We start from the raw sequence: 26,205 nt of genomic DNA, 5'->3' as shown, positions 1-26,205 counted from the left end.
GAACTGTTTACTTTTTGCAACAAATATGTTTCATCAGGTAGTGGTTGGAGTCAGATTGTGTCAGGTTGTTTTCAATGTAACATTCAGATACCACAGTTCTGAAAAGCCTCTCTTTTCTATCAATCTAGCCCATTCTGATAACGTGTTCACAATTCATGTCATGAGTCACTGAAGTTTACTGCTATAGTGTGAATTTAGGAATTCTCTGTGCTCAATATTACTATGGCTGGGACCACTTGGATTTCATGCATTATTTTAAACTCTGAAAATCATCATTTTCCCTTCGCAGAGGAGGCCCATGGTAATTTGTATCACAGAGTTGTGTCCATGTCCATGTAACTACTAACCTCTGCTCCCGGGTTGGAGTCCCAGATTGGCCCATATTGTGATCCATGGAATGTAATCACCACACTCATGTCTCACCAAAGTGATAAGCATCTGCATCACTAGGCCATTCCTCCTACATGTGCTACTGGACCCATGAAGATTCCAAGGTAGAATAGGTCTTCAGCAACCCATGCTTGCCGTAAAAGGTGACTTATGCTTGTTGTAAAAGGCGACTAACGGGATCGGGTGGTCAGGCTCGCTGACTTGGTTGATGCATGTCACCGATCCCAATTGCGTGGACCGATGCTCATGATATTAATGACTGGATTGTCTGGTCCAAACTCGATTATTTACAGACCGCAGTCATATAGCTGGAATATTGCTGAGTGAGGCGTTAAACAACAAACAAATTAAAACTGCTGGACTCCTCCCTTTCAAAACTTGCCAACTCACTCAGCCTCCATGGTGCAGTGGATAGAGCCTATGTCCAGAGAGCAGGTCAATGGTTCCATCACTTTCTGTGTCAACCAGAAAAAGTTGACATATGGTACTTGTCTTGAAGCCTGATTCCCGGCATTAGGGGATAAAACAAGAACTCAGTATGATCTATCTGAGTAGGGTATCTATGTTAAACTGTGGCATGGTATTTCAGTTGGCTAAATCTATAAGCCAGCATAAGCCGTAAGTACAAGCAGCTACACGGACATGCGCAGGCACAACGCTAGATGGGTGAAACAATCTTGAACACAACGTCAAATCCCATTTCGCCTAAGGTCACCTCACTCACTTACAATGGCTATCATGTGTACAGAGGTGTACCTTACAGCTCAATTAGCCCTGTCCATCACCATTGTTTGTTGATTGAAGGACAGTGTCTTCACAGGCTGATGTTATATTGTGTGACAGATGACACAGGTGGTGTTGATTGCTGTGGCCTCTCACAAGAGGTGATTGACCTGCGTTTAGATGGCTTTATAATTAGGTATCATAGCCAGGAAACGGGTCTTCATCGGTTCAGTTTGGCTGATCGGAAGAAAATAATGGACAACTTTTTTTCAGCCTACTTTGAGTGCAATTTGGGGATATTCTGTGATCATTGACAATCAATAATGTTTGTGGTAGGCCTTGGGGGAGAGAGGTGGATCAGTGATGGAGTCTACAAGATTAAACAGGAAAAATCTGCCGACGCTGGCTTATACAACCAGCTAATGTTATTACTTTCTTGTTGGCAGATTTAGGACAATATCTGGGGTTAGGCTTCTACCACAAATCTGGCCTTTATACATCTTATTGAGAATTGCAGGTCAACTTCGTTACGCAATACAAGATCTGGAAGCTAGCAATTGAAGCATTTATGTAAACATAGTAAGCTATTTGTGCCTTAAGGTCGAATTGTTATGTCCAAATTCTCAAAACAATAAATTTGATTTGGGTGAAGGCTCACATGGGGCCTTTTTACATCTATTTTTTTCATCTTGTCTGAGAGGTTTTGGTAGGGGCTTTAAGAAATAAATTGTGGTTGCTCAGACCCAGTATTCCATTCCTGTATTACTCAAGAATTGTATATATTAAGTTAGATATGCATTGATAACAGATGTCATCTGAGATTGCCTGAAGTGTTTTCTACAACATTCTGATATTATCCGTATCAGTTTGTTACTGGCGAGGTGTTGTATGCGTTAAATCATCCAGTATGGAAGAAGAGTAAAAGATGGAAACTTATTTGGAAGGGTTATTATCCTTATAAGATGGAAATTTGATGATTCAGTCTAATTTAGAATGGTTGTGTGGCTGGGAAGAGTATTAAATATGTGCCTCACTATCCAAATAAGGGCTGTTGGGTAGCCTAGTGGGGACAGCATTTGCTAATCCTCGGTTCAGTTCTCTCAACATGGGTACCATGTGCGAAGCTCAATTCTCGTGTGCCCTGCCGGGATGATGCTAACATATTGCCACATGCGGCTTAAAAACAATATTCACACTCACCTATACGGGTCATACCACCAAGTAATAAAGTAATACCTATGGATAGAAATTACTTTTTCTTATATTTTCAATATTATCTAGGATTTTATACAAAATGTCCTTGGCTGGCGAATTGTGAAGAAATTGTTATTTTGTTAAAATCTGTGATTTTTTAAAGTTTTAATATCTTAAATTCAGAAATATTTTAACATTGCACTCAATGCAGTAATATAAAACGAAACATGAGAACCTATTCCTCTTTATTGATCATGATCAGTGAAATACAAATCATCTTTAGGTATTATTAACTTTACATGAATTGGATAATTTTTAATTTCCATTTGGGAACATTTACTGACATTTTCTAAAGACTTGGGGCTGGCTGTACATCAGCCTCAGAGTAGGTCTAGATTCATCCCTGAGTACTCAAGTTCACATCTATAGCATGATATATTGTACATTCATTTCCCCTCTGTTTTGATCAACAGAGTGATATAAATGATAATGTTTGTTCAGTTAATGTTTCTTCACCATTGAAGATAAATCTATTCATAACTCATTGGTTATTCAAACTGGTAAGCATATTAGTTAATTTGACATGGATCACTAAAGCTAATTATTATCATGACTTTGAACTGATTGGTTAAATAAACTTCACTTGTGTTATAAGCACTTAATTTTGTAGATAGGTAATATTGACATATATCTAATAGTTAGACATGTAATACCTGTATCCTGATTAAGTCATACCATGTGAAGCTGTAGTTATGTGCACTGACTTAACTCATTACACAGTTTTACCACATTTATGCATTTGTTGTGTGGCTTATTTCTTTGTATGAAATGTCTTTGGAGAGTTAAACATCTGAGAAGTATTAGTTGAGTCATATCCTCTCACGAACCTATCCCCTTCACAATGTGAAAACCATGACTTTTGTGGTTCCCCTCCTAAACAAAGAAACCAAGCAGACCTCCACATTGAGCAGCATGTGATGAAACGGAGGGGACAATGCAAGGGGCGATGTAACTGTTGTTACATATGGTGCACATCGCTACCACAGACCAGCTGATAACTCTAGCACGATTCCGAGTCCATTCCAACCCCAGCCGGCCTCACAATAGGACAGGCATGTGCTGGGCTGAGGCCCATTTCAGTATATTTAGTAACTGACAATGCTTGTTGATATCCTAGTGTGTTGGTGACCCGGTTTTGGTCAGGCCACATGTGAACGTAGATTTCATAGGTCCCACGGCAGTGCACGTGGTATGATCAGGTGACACGCGCTTCAGCTAATCTGAATCAAGGGCCGTGAATAGACAGGTAAACAGGCTATTCTTACCACAGCGACCCGTCTGTCACACTTGACTGGCATCAGCTGCTATATGCGAGCCTATGAACCAGGCTCACGCTATTAGGTACACATTGTGTGACGAAACAGAGACGGAAATGTGACAGAGTATGGGATAGTTTCCTGGTTTCTAATTTAACATTCAAGGAATTGACAGTGCAGCAGGAGGTCTTGTACATATCTCCCAGAGGGACGTTGATTTCACACTGCAGACAGACATTACAACACAGCTGGTACTGGAGCAGCTTGGCACTATTGCCTGTTTCATCACTTGAGATAATTACGAAGGCTATTGATAGTATAGCGGTGACTATCTTTAAAACTGGAGCGAATATTCCCATTCAAGATTTTCAAATCATCTCCTAAAATGACAACTGGAATACTGTTTGTTTTCAACTTGTGGTGAGTGTTTTGGTTTTTTTGGTTTATGTAATTATATGGAATTTCATTGTTGATGTTCTGAGAAGAAGAGATGTATGGAAATATTCGAAATATTTAGAAAACATGTTGAATAAAATCATGAAGTATTTGTGACATGTGATACAGACATAATCAATCAGCTATATATCCTCCAACACGTATATAAGTAAGATGAAGTGGTGACATTGAATAGCAGTTGATGTTTTTACTTCTCATTAACTGTCAAAATATGTCAGTGTGATTAATTGAAAGGATATGAATAATTCATTTAGCCTCCATTTTTAGCAAGAAACTGAAGAGATATAAGAAAAGTAAAAGCTTGTTACTGATGTTAAGGTTATTTTGGGTTTTATTTCTACCATTTACTTCAATTTCTGTTTTTGTTTGTTCCTAACTGAATATTGTGGAATTTGTGTATTCCAATATGAGTTAGTAAGATGTGAAAACGTCTTGCTTAACTCCATAGATTTGAGTCATTTGTTGGAAGGAAAAACATGTTTAACAAGACCCTTAGATCATTATGAGGTATATTTTGAAATTGAGATGATTGACACCGAAGACAGAGTTTCTATTTTGTCCATGTGTTGAGATGTGTTACTGTGTGATACATTATAAAATCAATAGTAATTCGCCATATGATACTCAATATTTGCATGTTGTCACTGGCAACAGACAAATGTTGAATGTTGAATCTGCCATGGGGTTGTGTTTTCTCTTTGTCAGTGTTTCTTTGAAAATCAATCATGTGTCTACATTGTCTACAAGTACAACGGCTGCAAGACTCCGTCTGTGTGGGATACAACAAACAGTTGTTCACCTGCTAGTATTTGGCCTACTTTAAACAGCTTACTGAGATTCAGACCTATTTTGTTGTAAAAGTTCCTCAGTGAGTGAATGTTGTTTTACTCCACTGCCAGCTCACGGTAGTTGAACTGTATCAGAGTGGCCTGTAATAATCTGGGCTAGGAAACTCACTGGCTCTAGTTGTCATCGATGTGGCCAGGGTATGATGACCCCAATCAAACAGGTGACACATCTTCATTTTAGTCAATAAGCCTGTTTGGAACTGCTTGACAGCATCCAACAAACTCTTTTTAGGACATTTTGCAATATGCAATGTCTAATGTTCAGTCAATCATGTACTCGTGTTATAAACATAATAAAAAATTTCAAGGGTTTTTGATAGACAACTAATTATGCGAAACAGCTAAATTTTCCTTTGTTTTTTTCTCATGAAAAAGCTGTCAATGTTATTTTTTCCCTGAATGAAAAAATGTTTCATGATACACATCCCATTGTCATTTATTTATCATAGTTAAAGTTAAATTTCTACCTTAGACGACCATTAATTTGTTGCCACTGCAATGTTTGAAATTAAAGTGGGGTTGTGGGATTCTTGACGACTTTTCCTGGTAGGGATTTCGGGTCAGAATAGGTCCCCAAAGAGGTGATGAAATGGATTGACTGGTCAGGCTAGGTGCCCTGACTACATAAATTAATTCTCACAATATCCATCACTAGATTGTCTGGTCCAAACCCTATTTTTTAAAGGCTGCCGTTATATAGATGGAATATTGCTGAGTGTGGCATTAAACACCCATGTACATATCGCCTACATTTTTTCATAAGCTACCAGTATTCTATGTACGAGTAATTGTGAGTTTCAATAACAAAACTGGTTTGCAGATGCTGTTCCTATGCAACAAGAAGATTTTTTTGTCACCTTTTATATCAAGATGTCACTTGACCTTTCACAAGCAAGTTTATGTTAAACTAAGTTTTTCTCAACATTCACTAGAAAATGTATTTTATGAAAATGGGCAGCAAAGCTCAATAAAAATCGTCTTTTTTATATATTATTAATAAGACAACAGTTAAAATTACTATTTGTTGCTTTGATAGGCTTTTCTTCTTCATGTTAACACACAGAGATTTTGAAGGAGACTTAATGACGATGCTGGTAAGTGGGAAAAGGTCACTGGATGCTCTGTAACCCACAAGTATTTCTTTCAAGTCCTGTAGGTTTGTGTGCAGTCAGTCCAAGCTCAGGTCTTGAGAGATGGGGTGTGTGAGAACGTTGTAATCACATCCAGCTGGTGAGAGGTTATCTATGCAATTAGCTACATCCTTCCTCAAGCCTATCACATCAGGAACAGGACTTTCTCCATCCGTAGCCTGAATAGTCAGGCCTACATACTGAAGGTAGTAGCCAGGGTTGGAAATAAGGGCAAGTGAGCCGGTCAAGAGAGAAGAGAGTAAACAGTACAGGAAAATGTTCAGGTTTTCTTTTGCAGTGTTCAGAGGGTGGTCGTGGGGTCCTTGAGCAGTGTTTGAAATATTTTAGAACCAAACAAGACAGTTGGGCTTGTGACCCATTAATGTTGCCATACCATCTTCAAAGTTACCTGCTGCATTCAGACATTATAAATTTTGAAAAATCATTAAGATCTTGAGAGGTATGTGGTGTGATGTACCGTGGGTGTGAACCCATGTACACACAGGATACATCACACCATATACCTTTTGAGATCGGTTGACAACTTATAGTATCTAAATTGGTGGGAATCATGGTATGAATGTAACCTGGTCATCCTGTCTACATGATATTCGGGCGGTCGGGTAGCCTAGTGGTTAAAGCGTTTACTCGTCACGCCAAAGACCCGGGTTCGATTCCCGACATGGGTACAATGTGTGAAGCCCATTTCTGGTGTTCCCCGCCGTGATATTGCTGGATTGCTAAAAGCGACGTAAAACCGTACTCACTCACTCACTACATGATATTCTTTTTATTGTTCAGTGCAGCAAAAATACTTGATAAAATGTTGAAATATTAAAATTTGAGGGAGCTAGCATGTTTGAAATTGAGGATGCTGGAACAGTTGTGGTATATTGCTGTAGTATTTGAATCTTAGGACCCCCTAGGTATTTAACTTTTAACATGAGCGTTTGTTTGTTTGTTGTTTAACGCCGCACTCAGCAATATTCCAGCTATATGATGGCGGTCAGTAAATAATCAAGTCTGGACCAGACAATCCAGTGATTGACATCATGAGCATCAATCCACGCAATTGGGATCGATGACATCCATCAACCAAGTCAGTGAGCCTGACCACCTGATCCCATTAGTCACCTTTTACGACAAGCATAGTCGCCTTTTACGGCAAGTATGGGTTGCTGAAGACCTATTCTACCCCAGAATCTTCATGGGTCTAACATGAGAGTAATGCCATGAAACCTTTTCATGCTCAAATCCAAACACTGACTGGCCTATATCCTATGCCTTTTGTCAAGCTGACAGGTACATGTACACTGGGATTGTTTATAGCTGGTATACTATAGTTAGCATGACAAGTTGTCCGTACTGTCTGGATGGGTGGATCCTACACTGGTCATAAATATATTTTATGACCATGCTGTGTTTTATATGGAATACAGGGGTCGACACCTTTGGTGATAGTCAACTAGTCCATCCCTCATTTTGGAATAGAGGTTTATTTAAAGCAATTAGATTTGGCGAGAAAACAAGCCCCCTCTAGTGGACCAGTGACCGTGTCTAACCTTGGAATACATGTTGTGGAAATTTATTCAGTAAACTTAAGTTATCAAAAATATTATATTTAAGAATAAGTAACCATGTTCTTAAATATCAAATACTGCTTTCCAGGGTTAGAAATCGGCACTAGTCCTATAGTCCTTGCCAAACTGCCCAATCGTAAAGGTATCATAAGGACTAGTAGAAAATTGCCATTTTTAAGGGTTATTCTTTATGTTATCATTATAAGGATTAGTGGACGAAAGCTGTTTGTTTCTAATGCTGCTTTCCCACAAATATTAACATAATTCTTTAATGCAATTTCTTTGTTAAGTAACTCTAACTTATAGGGGCCTGAATATCTAGGATATCAGGCGACCAGACACAGGATACTGATTTCCCGCTAAGTACTAGCTACAATATATACAGCAGGTTTTCTATTAAGTTTTGGAGATAACAGTGAAACAGGCTTCATCTAATTGCTATGTTCCTCTTCCAACAAACAGGCAATCAGATCCTGTGTGCATGGCATTTTCTTCAGTATAAGTGTTATCTTGCTTAGGCACCTGGAAATCTGTGGAATTTCCACTTGAGTTTGCAGGAATTTTACAACCATTCATTATCATCAACCAAGGTGGATCGCTAGATTGAGTTGGTTTCATCAATAACTCGTAAGATTTTATCATCATACCTCTTGTAGAGGTGTAGTGATATAGGGGGTGAGCCACAAGATACATGTCGGATACGAGTGCTGCAATATGGTACTTATATGATACACATTGTTTCATGATAACCTTTCTTTTTTCTGTCTTTGTAATACTGGTGACCTCACTCATGGTTTGCATTAAAATGCGTGATTATTGATTATGCATGTTCAAGTTATGAGCAAATTTTATATATTTCCTCTGTCCAAGAGTGGTTCATGAAGGACAAATTTGTTTTAGTAGCATTTGAACTTTTTAGTCTTTTATATGTCTTTATTTTTCGGTGGATTATCAACATTTATAAACCTATCATGTTGTTGTAACCATCTCCCAGACGACCTTTCTTTTGTAGTAAGACCTCTCAGCAGGTTTTACAATTGCTCCTCAGGTTTTATAATTGCAATTGTAAAACCTGGGGAGCAATTGTAAAACCTGGGGAGCAGTTTTTTAGCAACTTCATGATCTGACACAAAGGGTCACCAAAACGGAAACAAAAGTCATCCTCATCCTTTTCTGCAGAATTTTCATCAATTAACTTACTTTGAGTAAGGAAAATATCGTCATCGCCAGACATCCTCTCTTGTGAATGTGCAGTCCGCGCAGCGGCCCGCGATAACAACTGTTATAAAGCGTGTCTTGTTATACCGCGCTTATTTGCGACCCGTATACCGCATAAATATAAGCTCCAAAAATGACATAGATTAATGGATAGAGGTTTATAAGTTGGACAAACCATTCCACCTCAGGAATGGTATGATTGTATAACCGGGTAGGCACAGAAAAGCCGAGGACGCATTCGGTGTCATGGTTTCTCCATTACGTAACCTTTTGAGAGCTATGACATCAATGAATTTGAACACTTAACTAGATGAGGTTTATTTGTTTTCATTCAACCTTAAATTTAGTCAAGATGTTTCTTCAACAGTGGACTGTTAGAATTGTGAATATGTTCTGGTAGACATGTCAATAATTTTTCCTTAAACTAGAAGACATAAAAATATCTCTTGTATTTCAATACTGCCCCTTCTAATCTGTGTGACAGATTACCAGCCTCAAGACTTGCCCAAGACAACAACAAAACATTTGGAGTAAGACTATACATGCAATAGCTTTTGAAAAATAGTAATTTCTATTAAAGTTAATCTGAAATTAACTGTTTACCATGTTAAAGATCAGGGTTAGACATTATATGTTAGTATCACTTGTCTGCAAAACTGATTTGCTAGAGAGTTACAGTCTACCTGATTATGAAAGTGATAGCCCACAAGGAAACATCACTAGTGCTTCCTGAACTTTGTTTGTCTTAGACTAGTAGACTATAAGCCTGATTTCAGGGCATACAGACGAAGCCTAATTTTTGTATCCTTAATTAGTGTTTGAAATGAAGCATGAAAGGGCCCATGTCATTGCCTTTTGTTAATGTTACGTTACGGTCACGGTGGTCTCTGGATTCAAATCCAATTGCAGCAAATTGTAGGGACCCCCGAACCCCCGGAATCCCAGACACCCACCCCCACTAAGTTTGATGACTGTTTGGCCTCCTACTGTATTGTATATTGAAGCAATTTCATTGTGACATTTATGATGAAATATTGACAACCTGTGTCCATATATAATGCACTATCACGAGATGTCTTGTAATGAGTTGAGTACCTGGCTGTAGTATCATGTTCACCTGATCTTGTTGAAGTGACAGATCTATGACAGGCTGACAGCTCATTATCTTGTACGTCATCATCGACATGTGACGTGACCTTGACTCACTCTGAGGGTCAGCTGATAACAGACAAGTGTTGTGACTGTTGTCACATGTTTAATTGACTGCGTCAGTTTGGTCACACTTGCCTGGGTCTATTGAACGCATGTGATCTCATTCAAGGATCTCCATTGTTGAAATAAAAATGTCAAGGGGACCTTGAAATGGAAAACGTTAAAATATGGATTATTTTGAGGGTCCATGCAGTCAAATTCAAATACTTTAGCCAAACAACCCAAAGACCAATGATCCCCCATAATTTCAAAACATGGTTGTTCATCATGTTGATGCTCCTCTCTGGATTCTCTGCCTGCATGAACATGTTTATACATGTGAAAACATGGCCCTATTTATCCTAAGCTGGAGTAATATTGTGAAGGTTGAAATTTCAAAATCATAGTTACACTAGGTTCTATGCAATAAGGTTAATGTTTTGTTTTTGTTTGCATGTTGTTTAACACTGAACTCAGCAATATTCCAGCTATATGACGTCATCTGTAAATAATCAAGTCTGGACCAGACAATCCCATGATTGATGATGCACTTTAAGATCTAACGGAGATCTGATTAATAACTTGCCTAAGAGATATATACAGAACAAGAAAAATTAGGAATCATGAGTATTTTTAAGGAATGTTGGGGTGTGTGTGAATAATGAGCACACAATTTTATTAAAGTATCCCTCAAAATATTCATGATCCCTAAGTTTGTTGTTCAGTATATATCCCTCTTGATGGTGCAAAGGACAAGGAAGAGTCATAGACCCTCACTGATGTCATATGTTCCTTGAAGGGTGATTGTAAATTACTGTAAATAGCTGCAAAATGGCATAGGTTAGGCCGTGGTGCAAAAACAAGTTGTGGATTGTAATAGCGAAAGAACTTGGTAAAGGTCAAGTTTGACATGGACTGTTGTATAAGTCAATGGAATAAGATTTGGGGGATGAACAGGACACAAGTTAACCAGTGTTCTTTTTAACGTTCTTATGATAAATAATGAACATATTGTCAATATTAAAACTATGAAACATTTGTGTAGAGTTCATAGCCTGTGCAGTGTTTGAAATTCACCCTGAAAATCAATGAGTGCTTGTCATTAAAGGCAACTAACAGGATCTGGTGGTCAGACTTGCTGACATGGTTGATGTCATGTCAACCACTGGATTGTCTGGTCTAGACTTGATTATTTACAGACCGCTGGAATATTGCTGAATATGGCATTAAACACCACGCACGCACACATACGCAAGCATGCAACAAACAAATAAACAAAAGAAACAGAACTGTAATGTTGAACATTTGAGATTGATTGGTTCCTAGTAGATTCAAATATTATGCAAGCAAACATGAAGGACACTGGGACCCTCCCTTATTTCGAACACTGCTGTTTGTCGTCTATGATGTATAAACAAACACACAATTTAAAAACTGATTTTACAACCCTTTCGAAACAGTTGAGCCTTCTTCGATGTTTGCTCATGGCTTAATTGGTAAATCTATACTGTATGCTTTTTAGTAAGAATCCCCTAAACCTCTTATGTAAATTACTAATCCTTGAACCTTTGACCAGCTTTATATCTTTACAAACTTGTTATACTGAATGATATCAATGTTGGGATAGGCCGAACGTTTAATTCTGCCCCTGGAGGCAGTGTGCACACAAGCTAGACAAATAGGATTATCATACACAATCTGTAGAGTGTTTGGATCATGTGTAGGGTGTGATGATACTGCTAGTGTTGCACACAACATACATGTGTCCATCATTCAGTCTCTGCTCTGTTTACAAGATGTGCTATTGATATAGGTGGGAGAATAAACACAGGGTTACTCTACCCAGGATAGGTAACAGGACGAGTACAGCCCAGCACAGGATTATGTTCCCTCTTGAGATTCTGGTTCTGACCGCTTAGGCTAGTAAAATGTATTCCAGTCTTTTAAGACCTGAAACTAGATCATATGGTAAGACTAAAATCCTGTTAAAAACTTTAAAAGCATTCTGGATTGACTCTAATGTTTGTGGCATTATCACTACCTGAGAGAGTTTGTTATACAGGCCCAGAAACAAAGATATCCAAATAACAGCCCATGGAAGTCTATAATATTTGGCAAGTCTAGACTACTGCAGTATCAGGAAATGAAGAAAGTCTCTGGGCTCCTTTCTATTATTTTTATAACTATAACTAAACAACTGTAAAATATGTTCATTTCAGAGACTAGATGTTAGTCTATCCTTAAGAGGGAGGTGGCACTCATGCAGTTACTCTTAGATTACAATGTAATTCAGACTTGATGCACTGTAAAAAAATAAATCAGAGCAAAGTTAAATTTTCAGTTATTCTGTAATAGTAGAATGAAGTTCTTCTGGGGATAGGCGGGGTCAGGTAGCCTAGTGTGTAAGCATGAGCTCGTCATGCCAAAACCTTGGTTCATATAATTTCAACTATGTATTGTTCATGTTGCATTGATGTGATATGAAAGTCAGGAAAACTGATGCATTGAAGATGCGGTCGGGTAGCCTAGTGGTTAAAGTGTTCACTCGTCATGCTGAAGACCCGGGTTCGATTCCCGAATGTGTGAAGCCCATTTCTGGTGACCCCCACCATGATATTGCTGGAATATTGCTAAAAGTGGCGTAAAACCATATTCACTCACTCTTCTGGGGATAGGCATTATTGGAGTAGGAGTACTGCTCAGCATGTGCAGCAGATGATCATATTGCTGTCAACTTCATTCTACTGGAAATAATTTTTGAGGTTTGTGTTTATGTTTGTTAAATTCTGTCAGTAAAGTCCAGAGTATTCATCACTTGTAAGAGCCTCTCTTTGGTGATTCCCAGGCAGAATAGGCGTCATGTAACACATCTTTTTTTTATTGTCTTAATAGAGGGTTTAGGCTAACATCTAGTATCTGAAATGAAAATATTTTACAACAAAAAAACTGCAGTAACCTGGACTTGCATGGGCTGTATGGGATATAATTGCTTCATTATGGTCATTGTCTGTATGAGGACAGAGGATATAGCGGTCACATGTGATATATCTGATGTGTCTTCCTATGCCATAATGTTTAGTAATGTTTAGTTTGGTCAGTCATTGGTCCAATTACTTAACATGACACCTTAACAATCTTTGCCCAAAACATCTGTCTATTTGTCTGAACTTGTCTTTCACTAGGGGTTTTCACTATAGGCTATTATTAGCTACACTGATTAGACCGAATTAATTTTTGGCTCCTTCTGGTTGGGAAGATTGGTTAAAAAAGCTGACTGTGCTAATAAAGTTGTAATATTGCAGGCAACAGCAGATGGTAACCTTTACTTGCTCAATGTTTATTTTAATTAATACCTTAATGTATGAGATGGAATGTGGAAATGTGAGCTTAAGGATAGCATTCAGGTTCTTCATTTGTCACAATATTGACAATTTGTTTAGCAGTTCATTTATTCATATGATATACAAAAATATGCGTTCATTACGGACATTTGCTGTGGACAGCGGTCTGACAATGATTTGAGTAGATATGCTACACCACACAACCACTCTCTCAGCTGAACCAACAATTTCGAGGGAAATGAAGGAATTGTTCGAAGTAATTTCCTCCAACTTAGGTCACATGTTGTTCCTCTGTATTTCTCCATGACAATAGACATGTAACATTGATTTCATTACCCTCCATATGGTGCTCTTTCACTATTCCTGCTGATTCAGCTATTCTGCCTGGGTCAGTCTGCCCTTTTGGCCAGGAGGGAGCCTCATCATCATAAGGACTTACCTTACGTGCTTTATAATGGAAAATAGGTTTTGTCACATTACGTCAGAGCAAGCATAATGGAGCCTTCATGAGGATCTGGCTTTCAGATTTGCTACTGGGAGAAGTTTCCTCTTCCCTTCATGGTTCCTGGTGTCTGTAAATCAGGCTTAGGTCAGCTTGCCCCCTGGGCGGAAGGGAGCAGGCTTGTGTGTGGCCAGTGAGTCGCCTCAGTAACAAGCATGTTTTCAGAGAAGATTACCATCTACTTGTCTATGCTGGAGGGCAAGTGTGTTGTGTAATCTCAGCCAGAAAAACAAGGTGCTAGACAAGATTTGTTGTGCCTGGCAGTATTTGCTTTAACTCTTCATTCATCTACTGCTACCAATTATACTGGCTGCTTGCCACTGTTATTCACTGTTCTATTGATGACTAATTAATAGTCATTGTCAGTTGTTAGGTAATTACAACACATCTCCAGTTTGAAGTGCTACAGTTCTATGGTGGTCAACATTTTAGAGAGGTCTTGATTACTTTAGGAAGTGCTGTTTGATGAGTTTAGATTGTTCCTGCTGCGCCAGGTGTTGTTGAGTAATTATGTAACTGTTGTAGTAGTATGTAAGGTGGTCACATGCCGGCCTCCTTCATTTGGATGATTGTTTGATTCAGGTGTAGATGTCGTGAGTCCGAGTCAGAATGCCTCATGAAGAGAAGCTACCCCTGGGATTGGTGAAAGCTGTTTACCAGTATTACTTTAAGTTATTCTGTTTTAGAAGGTAAATATTTCAGGATGTCTTGTGTTAATTCAAGATTGGTAAGAAGATGATGTCTATGTCCCATTTCAAACAAAATCACATCTTTTATATTGCCATAGGGTTTCGCCCGCTAGACTGGGGCTCATACAAATTACAAATTTCCAAATTTCCCTATTGTTTAACATTACAAGGGCATTTTACAGCAGTAGAAACTAACAGTTTCAGACCACTAGTCCTTATAATAATAACATATAGCAAAACCCCTAAAATTGGCAAATTTCTACTACCTTAACTATTGGGCAGTTTGGCCCTGGCCCTTCTAACCCTGCATTTTATCTTTACCCAGGCCAGTAAAACTTTTGAGTTAAGTTGTTAACATGTACCATGTTCCTATCATCATGTTCAAGTGCCAATGTAGGGATTTCTGTTAGATAGAATGCTGGTTGTAAAACTTGACTAATGGATCAGGTGATCAGCCTCTTGGTGACATGGTTGATTGTGTGTCATCATACCTGAGGTTTAAAATCCTAGAATTGCCCTGATTTTGATCGTCAGTAACATAAAAAGCGGTTGATGACCTCAATGTTGTAGTCTACTACCTGTATCACTTTGGCCTCTCCTCCAGCATTAACCTATTGATAAATAACTGAAAAAAATATCCAGAGCAGAATTAAACCCAACTCACTCACTCTATCAATCACACTCATTGACCATGACAGCAAGTCTATTACTGAGGGGGGTGGGGAAAGTGATACTTATGTTTCAGGTAACTGACCGACCCATTGTTTTATTTACGACCCAAATGTTTTTGTCACAGCCAATATGAAACCATATTTTACATTTTCAAGAAATCTGGTGTTTCCTCATATCATTGTTGTGTAACTATAATGTGACCTACATTTTTTAAAAGACAGCAGCTAACAACACCATTGTTAAACAAGCCATCTGTGTTGAAGATTTTTAAATAAATTTTAACTAAATTTTAACTATCTCCAGACTCATACTTGTTGGGTCCATAATACCTGTAACAAGTCTTTTTTTGTTTGGCCTAACCCGCTACCAAGAAACCAAGCCCAGTGAGTGTTTCTAAGTGTAGGACATTCGAAACTCCACCTAAGACATGCTCAACAAACTCAACCTCCAAAACACACCTTGGAGAGGCCAGGTGAAATTAAAACACTTGCCATGTACACTGTGTCCATTTTCAATGATTTAGCTAATATTTGTCGAGTACCAACTTCCCTGTTTGGTCGGGAGCCAAGGTAGTTTACGTTTCATTACCAAGGTTACTGTGGGGATAATCCAAGTGAAAGGTGCGTTTGATCGCCATAGCAAATAAGGGTGGGGCTACAATGTTCGTATCAGGGCTCGTGTAAGGATAATTGCAGATACTTTCAGGACGTGGCTTGTGTAGTAATCGTCAGACGGAAGCCATGTGACCTCTTGTCCTTTGGCAACACCTGATGTTGGGGTCACATGAATATTTATTGCCTTATCCGTATAATAATATGTTAAGAGTTGCCTTTGGGCAAAACCACAGTGTGCTGATTATTAACCTTTAAGTTACAGTTCATTAATAGGGCATCTCACCAATGTATTTGTAATTTGACTTGCATCCCTCTTATTCAGGTTGCATCTTTATTGCATCAATGGTACTGTTAACAGTCATCATTTAATAATATATTGTCACACCTCATGATTCACGGGGTAAAAATGCCCTCTTCAAAGGCTCATCATTTTAACATAAGACTCAGTTAGCTGTGTCCAACATCAAGCATGCAAGTCAAGGGGACATTGTCCTGACTCTAATGTAAACATAAAAGATTCAGAGTCCATAGATACAAATACAAAAAGAATCCAACATTAAAGACCCCCGGACCTCTTAATATTCGAACTGTGTAAAGACTTCTTTATCATGTTTATGTCCTTGACTTGTACAGCAGAATGTGTATGATTCTGTTGTAATTCCATCTTAGCTTTGAAGTTTCAAGTTAATAAACACCAACAGTTAAAACCTCGACTGTTGCAGTCACTCCAGATAGGCATTGTCCTGGCTTTATTATCAGCTGTTGAGCTGTATTAAGTGCTCCTATCACTCAGCTTGAATGTCCAGGTGCTCGGCATGTATATAGGCAAAAAGCAGGTCCAGCAAGCTGTTTCAATAGGGCCATTGATACAGCTGACTAATAACAACTTTGTCCACGTCGAGGGCTGGCCATGTCATTTCATTGACGTCGATATAGTTGACAATCACTGTATCCAGCTATTGACCCAGAAACATGGTCAGTGCATGATTTGTTTTGTGCATGATTTTGTTTAGGAGACTAAAGGAAAACAACTTTTGTGAAACTTGCTTGAGGGAGTCAGCCTTTGCTGGAGCAAGTGGGAAAAAACTGTCAAAATGTCAATGTTACTTAAATGTTTCGATAAAGGGTTATTATAAACAACTAAGGGAGGTCACTCTATTCCATAAGCTCTTCTATCAGCTGCAACAAACATTCATCAGAAGTAAACAGGGTTAGAAATTGGCACCAGTCCTGTAGTCCTTGCCAAACTGTCCAATAGTTAAGGTATCTTAAGGACTAATAGAAATTTGCCATTTTTAAGGGGTTTGCTGATTATTATCATTATAAGGATTAGTGGACCAAAAATGTTAGTTTCCACCGCTTAGTAAACTTACAACATGTCCTGCCTCATAACAATGTCTAGCGAACAAGTTCTGGAAAATGATTTTTTCGCATTTATCCCAGGGCCTCAAGTATATCAAATGTTCAATCCCTATTATGAATTATAAAAGTTGGAAAATAGCTGTATGTGTCTTTAGTCACTAGTCCAGTGCCCAAGTCTAATTAAATTTCACCTGGTCCATTAACTTCACACAATATAAGTCCAGATACTAAGACTAATATATTCTGAAAATAGTCCCAAAATATAATTTTGGGGACAGTAGACTCAAAAGCATTTGGTGTAGATTGAGATAGGTGTCAGTTTTCAGTCTGAGTTTAATTTGCTTATTATTACTTCAAGTGAGAGTCATTTTGAACTGAGTTGCCAATCTTTGCCAAAGGTTGCATCAAACTATGAATTATTGATGAGATACGATAATTAACTGTTGCTATTTTGTAATTGAGCAGACAGCTGGTCCTTGCATTTTGAAATTGATATGCTACTGTTTCAGTGACCTTATAATGCTTAATCATGTTAATATTTAAAAGTATGTTATTAATATTTAGACTCTCAAATTACTGTTTTTGGTTGTGAAAAGTAAGTAAAACAATGTGTTGTGAAACACCTATGAGGATTGTTATTTCACTTGACATCACAACGACTATACAACATTCATTTTGTCATGATGAACTTTTTGAAAGGGCTCTTATTAGTGATTGGGTGGTATTTTCATGCCATTACTATAATTTCAAAATATGTATTGTTCATTTTCCATTGATGTGATATGAAAGTCAGGAAAACTGATGCATTGTGGAATTCAGTCACATCACACATAACTCAGGCATAAATGCCTGAACAGCAATGTTTACTCGACAGTCAACATCTATCTATGTTGTCTTAAAGTTGGTGCCGAAAAAATTGTTGAGCAAATTTATTTCTATTAATATTGGTATATAGATATATGTGCAGAAAAGTTGAAGCCTGACTTTAATTAGCTCACCTGAAAGTCAAGTGAGTTTAAATCATGGCCTGTTTGTCCAGCATCTGATGTAAAAATCTTTGATGAAATCACTGTACAGATGATTCTGAAGCTTCACATTCTAGTTCCCACCAATCATCACATTTGTTCAGGAGATTCAAATCTGATTTTCAAGATGGCCGACATGGGCAGCCATATTAAAAAAGCTATTTATGGCATTACTCAGCCTGTACTAGACTCTTGCTTATTGTTTGTTCATGGTTTTAATCAAAATAAATAGATGATATGTTTTCTGTATTAGTGTTAGCCTGCTGTGCAGGACTCCCCAAGAGATATGGCTTAATACAACTAATCCTCTATCCTTCTTACTAACATTCTGCCTTCAAAGCTCACCATCTAGGGATGTTATTGAAGCTGCTCCATCTTTCAAAGTAGTAATTAGACCTGAACGACCTGTAATTAGCCTGGATCATCTAACTGCCATATATGTAGCTCAATAGGACATTTATCTGGACCTTTTTATTTGCATACAGTCAAACCTGTTCCAGAACACCATGGGTTTTGTATGGAATGTAGTACAGATCCCTCTTCCTATAGTGACGACCTGTAGTAATGTCTCGCCAACAAAGCAGTGCTCATTCAAGCAAGATTTTCCTTATCAGGGTTCAAAAAGTTGTTTGTGTCATGTTCTACAGATAGAAAAATATTCAATTACCTTAAATGATTCAGTAAACATCCTCACGCTTAGATGTGCATTCGAGTGAATTTGATATTGATGAGGAGAAAGCTAAGAATTTCTGTGGTGGAAGGACTATTTCCATTCTCGATTATCAAATGTATTATGCTTCCCTTCTAAACTGATATATACCCCGCACACGTTTACCACCATAGTTTCGTTTTGAGCCAGATTTATATCACATGACACAAAATACAAAATTATTCCTTTCCATATTAATTTATTTTCCACTTTTCATATGTTTAGCATTATGGAATCTGTAAACCACTTTTTTGAAAGTTTTGCCAAGGGATGACTTTCTTGAGTGAAATACGGTAGATTGGACCCTGGGTGTTTATATCTTGCAAGACCAGATCCTGCTGTGTACGACACTGTCACAACAACAACGTACCACTTACTGGTAGGAAGGTTGTATTTACAACAGAAAAGGGATCTTACATTTTGTTTTTTGTAAGATGTTTGCAATGAAGGAAGCATCTAAGAGGTTCCTCTGGCAGACATTGAGGTAAGGTTGTCCTCATTGTTAAATATGTCAACAAGCCTCTCTTGAATGTGTTTTTGTGAAGGTCCATTTGGTTCAGGTACGTTGACCATGAATAACAAATGCGTGTCTTTTGCAGTCTTTTGTTGAAATAATACTCAATTGTTAAGCTGTCTGGTTCATTCTGCATAGCTCCATCATCCTGTCCTTGACCTTATATTACTCTGAATCATACGGTAGTTGTTTTAGAATTCTAAGATGAAGCAAGATATTCCAATACCGACATTAAAGGACTAACATGATCGGGTGGTCAGGCACGCTGACTTGGTTGATGCATGTCACCGATCCCAGTTGCATGGATCGATGCTCATGATATTAATCACTGGATTGTCTGGTCCAGACACGATTATTTACAGACCGCCGTCATATAGCTGGAATGTTGCTTAGTGCAGCATTAAATAACAAACCAACCAACAACCAACCAATGCCCCTGTCAAGTAGAATGTTAGCGAATGTGAGATTCTCTGATATTCTACCCCAAAGGCCATGACTTTTAAGTTATGTCCTTGAAAATTGTTGCTATTGAGTCTGAAGCCATCTATCTCATATCTAACCATAGCATAAATTGCCCAAGAATGTTATTTCTTCAGCAAGGTTTGATACAGAAGAGTTGTCATTTGAATGTTTTGTGCATTTGCTTGAAGTTTGATTGTTTCTGACCATGCTGTACTTGTTTTGTCACATACATTAACTAGGGAGCTTGAGCCCAGTTGTCAAAGGTGTCTCAGAGTTACGTTTCTTAGGCATGAGAAACCTAGGATTGTAGGTTTGAATCCCGGTTTGCCCCAATTCTTTCTCTTGGTTTTCAGCGCTATTGCCAGCACTATGCATTAATTGTAGGCTTTCTACCAACATTAAGCTGACCCGACACTGATTTAACTGAAATAATCACATAGAACAAAATCAGATCTTAACAGACTACAAATACATGCAGCAGCAGTGCGTGAAGTAAGCGCCTGCCTGTAGGCCTGACATGATATAAATTACATACTGTTGAAAGTGGTGTTAAACCGGACTCACCACTCACATAGAACAAAATCGGACCTCAACCACAAATACAGCAGTGTTCGAAGTAAGCGCCTGCCTGTAGACCCGTGGCAGGAACATGTTATTTTGGGCCCATAGTTTCAAACCTGTATGGGTCCTTATGGCCTGCAGTACATGTGTAAATTTATTTGTCACGAAAAGGAAGTTTCAAGAGTTTTGTCAGGACATGCCGATTCTTAAGTCTGTGGGTCCTGATGGCAGCCTGGCAATGTTTTATTATGTCGTGTACTGTAGGTGAGAATCTTCGGTGGATCCGCTAAGATCCATTCTCAACCCTGTATAGAACAGGCATATTGATTTCTTGGTTTCCCTTATAGGCAACATTGTGGATATATATGAATCCTGTACATCTACTTGTGAGAGTAACCGAATGTTCTCTGTGTTTCAGGAAGGGGAGACGGAAAGATAAGGACTCCCCTACCCCACCTGCCAGCGAGGAACAGCGTCAGTACCTGGGGGAAACGTTTATCAAGGAACGTGTCACAGAAGCGGATTTCTTCAAGCTAGTCTCACTACCTCCACACCTAGACTATAATGAGTGGTTGGCTACTCACAGTAAGTTTAACCCTTTCTTGTGATTGCAAATTTGGAATTTATCAATTGCTGAGTAGACTTACCTGCAATCAAAGTGTACTTTACGACTGATGAAGACCACCCCAGTGGTCTAGTGCTTGAGCATCTGCCCGGAGAGGGGAAGGTCCAGGGTTCAATCCCCGGTCGTGTCACATCAAAGATGTTAAAAGATGGTACTTGTTGTTCCCTGGTCTGGTGTTTGGCATAAGGAACTATAACTAGGACTGGTCGGCTCGGAATCATGTTAAACTGCGGCATGGTATCTCAGTGAGGTAACACTATGAATTGGCAAAAAACATGCATGCATGCACGCGCGCAGAGAGAAAGAGAGAGAGAGAGAGAGATGTCAATCACTGGATTATCTTGTCCAGACTCGATTATTTACAGACTGCCGTCATATAGCTGGAATATTGCTGAGTGCAGCGTTAAACAACAAACAAACAAACAGTAATGCGAAACTCAACTCCCTCACTTACAACTAAGATTTGTTATGAAACATGAGCTAGAGCTTCCACCTACAAACTAGGTGTATGTGTATTGCACACAATTTTTAAAGAACAAGAGAAAAGTCCCCTAGAGAATGTTAAGTCATGATGATGCACATGTGCCACACCTTACGGATGTTTACTTAGTCATGCTTAAGGAAATAACTGATAACAGTGACGCCAAATTTGAGAAATGAATGACAACTTGGATTACAATTTGGGTGTGTCTTCATAACCTGTCACTAAGGTTTTTAATAGGAAGAATATGTCAGGGTGAAGTGATTAACAGTTACGTTTGATGTATGGTGGTCATAACAGATAATTTTATTTAATCGGAATGATTGAGTAGTTGGTTTAGATATGACACTTTATCATTGATTTAAAACATAAGGGAAAAATAATAGATATTTTGTATTGATATTTTTCCTAAATACAAAATAGTCCAAAAACATTTTTGGTTGTGGAAATTTACCATTAATGATTCAGATAAAGATTATATTATGAAATGATTAAATAAGTATAGTGCATTTTCAAAAGGCATATATTTCAAAACGTTCTTACCAAATTAATAAAGATGTGAAGATAATTGTGCGGGAAAGAAAAGTAGAAATCCAACACAGAAATCAGAAATATTTTTCCCACTCATTGTCAATAAAATGTGTTGCAAAACCTTACTTTATCATCACTCAGTTTACGTGGAAAATCAATTCTGACAATAATAGAGCAAGCTGTCAATCCATCGAGGTTGTGATTGCTGTGGAGGCATGTGGCAACACCTTGCAGTGCAGGACACATTGACCATGAGGCTTGGTCTGTGGTACATTCGGAGATGCTGCTGTTGTCATGATTTACATGCTGTGGAGACATGTGGCAACACCTTGCAGTGCAGGACACATTGACCATGACGAGGCTTGGTCTGTGGTACATTCGGAGATGCTGCTGTTGTCATGATTCACATGTTGTGGAGACATGTGGCAACACCTTGCAGTGCAGGACACATTGACCATGAGGCTTGGTCTGTGGTACATTTGGAGATGCTGCTGTTGTCATGATTCACCTTTATTGCTGTGGAGACATGTGGCAACACCTTCATTGCAGGACACATTGACCATGACGAGGCTTGGTCTGTGGTACATTTGGAGATGCTGCTGTTGTCATGATTCACATGCTGTGGAGGCATGTGGCAACACCTTGCAGTGCAGGACACATTGACCATGAGGCTTGGTCTGTGGTACAGTTGGAGATGCTGCTGTTGTCATGATTTACATGCTGTGGAGACATGTGGCAACACCTTGCAGTGCAGGACACATTGACCATGACGAGGCTTGGTCTGTGGTACATTTGGAGATGCTGCTGTTGTCATGATTTACATGCTGTGGAGACATGTGGCAACACCTTGCAGTGCAGGACACATTGACCATGACGAGGCTTGGTCTGTGGTACATTTGGAGATGCTGCTGTTGTCATGATTCACATGCTGTGGAGACATGTGGCAACACCTTGCAGTGCAGGACACATTGACCATGACAAGGCTTGGTCTGTGGTACATTTGGAGATGCTGCTGTTGTCATGATTTACATGCTGTGGAGACATGTGGCAACACCTTGCAGTGCAGGACACATTGACCATGACAAGGCTTGGTGTGTGGTACATTCGGAGATGCTGCTGTTGTCATGATTTACATGCTGTGGAGACATGTGGCAACACCTTGCAGTGCAGGACACATTGACCATGACGAGGCTTGGTCTGTGGTACATTTGGAGATGCTGCTGTTGTCATGATTTACATGCTGTGGAGACATGTGGCAGGACACATTGACCATGACGAGGCTTGGTCTGTGGTACAGTTGGAGATGCTGCTGTTGTCATGATTTACATGCTGTGGAGGCATGTGGCAACACCTTGCAGTGCAGGACACATTGACCATGAGGAGGCTTGGTCTGTGGTACAGTTGGACATGCTGCTGTTGTCATGATTCACATGCTTGGTCTATGGTACAGTTGGAGATGCTGCTGTTGTCATGATTCACATGCTGTGGAGACATGTGGCAACACCTTCATTGCAGGACACATTGACCATGACGAGGCTTGGTCTGTGGTACAGTTGGAGATGCTGCTGTTGTCATGATTCACATGCTGTGGAGGCATGTGGCAGGACACATTGACCATGACGAGGCTTGGTCTGTGCTACAGTTGGAGATGCTGCTGTTGTCATGATTCACATGCTGTGGAGACATGTGGCAACACCTTCATTGCAGGACACATTGACCATGACGAGGCTTGGTTTGTGGTACATTCGGAGATGCTGCTGTTGTCATGATTCACATGCTGTGGAGGCATGTGGCAACAGCTTGCAGTGCAGGACACATTGACCATGACGAGGCTTGGTCTGTGGTACATTCGGAGATGCTGCTGTTGTCATGATTTACATGCTGTGGAGGCATGTGGCAACACCTTGCAGTGCAGGACACATTGACCATGACGAGGCTTGGTGTGTGGTACATTCGGAGATGCTGCTGTTGTCATGATTCACATGCTGTTGAATCATATGGCAACACCTTGCAGTGCAGGACACATTGACTATGACGAGGCTTGGTCTGTGGTACATTTGGAGATGCTGCTGTTGTCATGATTTACCTTTATTGCTGTGGAGACATGTGGCAACACCTTGCAGTACAGGACACATTGACCATGAGGCTTGGTCTGTGGTACATTTAGAGATGCTGCTGTTGTCACGATTCACATGCTGTGGAGGCATGTGGCAACACCTTGCAGTGCAGGACACATTGACCATGACGAGGCTTGGTCTCTGGTACATTCGGAGATGCTGCTGTTGTCATAATTCACATGCTGTGAGTGAGTTGGGTTTAAACCTCTTTGAACAGTATTCCAGTTATATCACGGTGTGTCTGTTTAATAAGGGAGGATGAGGGAAATAATGCAGGGTTCAGAATTTACCACTTTGGTGAAACCCAAAAGCACAAGACATCAGTCAGAAGAGCAGATTTAAATGAATGACAAAATATACATTATAATTTTGCATCAATTGTTTGCCTATGTTGTATGAACATGAAAGTCCGGAAGTCTGTTAAGTGAAGTGAACCAAGTTACTTTGAGTTTACCCGTGTTCGCACTTCTGAATCTGGGGACCCCCTCAATCTTTTACTTATCACAGTAGGCCAATAACAAGGACCCCTTCGGCTTGACTTTTATGCTTAGTTTCAAACACTGTTTCACTGGCGGAAACCTCACACCAGTCATCCAGACAAAAATGACATGCCAGATAGTGCGGACAAGTTCACTTCCTTTGTTGCATTTTCAGCATCCACACTGACATTTTGGCAGTTATTGACCACACAGTTTCTCCCTTTGATTAACTCTTTCTTGGAAAGAAGTGACAGACAACTTAGATTCATATTGCTATTGACAAGGGGCCATCAAAGTGCTGATCAATAGGGGTTCGGGGCAGATGGGGCACTGAGCACTGGCCCGCCCAGCATGGCTGTTACTGCTGGTCTAGAAGCTGGCTTTTTTCTCCCAGATTAGGAAACTCTTATGCTTTTGTGGGTTTTCATATGAAGTTTCTTAGTTACCATACAAGTTATTATTAGCTGAGACAGGGATCTTTTGATATGGCGTAGATGAAATTGATTGGTGGTGAAAACATGTCATTTCTTGAGCCATGACTCTCCTGAAATAGAAATTGGTTTGTGAATTAACAGGATGGAAGGTTGATAGGCTGGAGAAGAGAATTGTATGCCACGTTTACTATAGCTAAGCTAAGCACACAGCCATAGTTTATATTGGTGCTCTGCAAGTTATTTTCTCTATCAAGTTATAGTCTGGAAGGTAATTTAAGGTACCAACGTTTACTACAATATCTGAAAAACTATTGGACCTACTCCAGTCAAAGTTGGTATGAGACTATTAAACAGTCATACATAACTGGATATTACATTTAAAGACAATTGGTGCATAATTAACAAATCGGTCTATTTAGCTATATTTCATCAACAACCAGACCTGTTCATCACGGGTTGAACGAGCATTCATTGTAACAGCCATCTGCATAATGCTACCCCTGCTTCATAGGGCCATATGACACAGTTGAACCAATCAACTCAACTCGAAAGGTTGCACGGGAATCACGCACGCACAAATACGGTGTTAGCGTTGGGCGTCTCAACGTGCGTGATTCCCGTGCACCCTTTCGAGTTGAGTTGATTGGTTCAACTGTGTCATATGGCCCTCGCCACTAGTCCACTAGCCCGTGAATACTAAATTGTGCTGAGGACAAGTAAACATCAAGTGATGGTAGTCTTCATTGACATGTGGCATTTGAGGGCTAAAACACTGAATCGGTTCCAAATGCTTCATTTCTTCTACAAACTGGAACAGAAAATGTTTTCAACCCATTAAACATTTTTGTCTTGTTCAAGCAGACCAGCTACAAACTCTGAGGACTTGTGTAATAGGTTTACACTTGTTCGAAAAGAAAATTGAATTTCTGAGGCTGCATCTTCTGTCACACAAATGATTTCACAAGGACTTGACATTGACTTTAAATTGATGGCATGTTGGTACAGTAACCCACCAAGATGTTATCGGTTTGCCCACCTATG

The 26,205-nt window shown here is 39.3% G+C and overlaps 1 protein-coding gene across 3 annotated transcripts in view; it reads left to right on the top strand.

Moving 5' to 3' along the window:
- The window catches only part of LOC139462283 (MOB kinase activator 2-like), a 48,345-nt gene that overhangs the window by 10,810 nt on the left and 11,330 nt on the right, over nucleotides 1-26,205 (top strand). Inside the window, exons 1-2 of one of the 3 annotated variants that reach the window (XM_071243898.1) lie at nucleotides 3,634-4,043; nucleotides 20,916-21,082. In XM_071243898.1, coding sequence (XP_071099999.1) covers nucleotides 4,009-4,043; nucleotides 20,916-21,082 — 202 coding nt within the window. In that variant the 5' untranslated portion in view covers nucleotides 3,634-4,008. Of the gene's footprint in view, nucleotides 1-3,633; nucleotides 4,044-19,349; nucleotides 19,445-20,915; nucleotides 21,083-26,205 lie in introns of those variants that run through there. The other 2 variants (XM_071243897.1, XM_071243899.1) reach the window with 2 other exon arrangements.

Source organism: Haliotis cracherodii, unplaced genomic scaffold, assembly GCF_022045235.1.
Source record: "Haliotis cracherodii isolate W230 unplaced genomic scaffold, xgHalCrac1.p SCAF_15, whole genome shotgun sequence".
NCBI classification, from domain to species: Eukaryota; Metazoa; Mollusca; class Gastropoda; order Lepetellida; family Haliotidae; genus Haliotis; species Haliotis cracherodii.
This window is presented reverse-complemented; position numbering and strand designations above follow the sequence as displayed.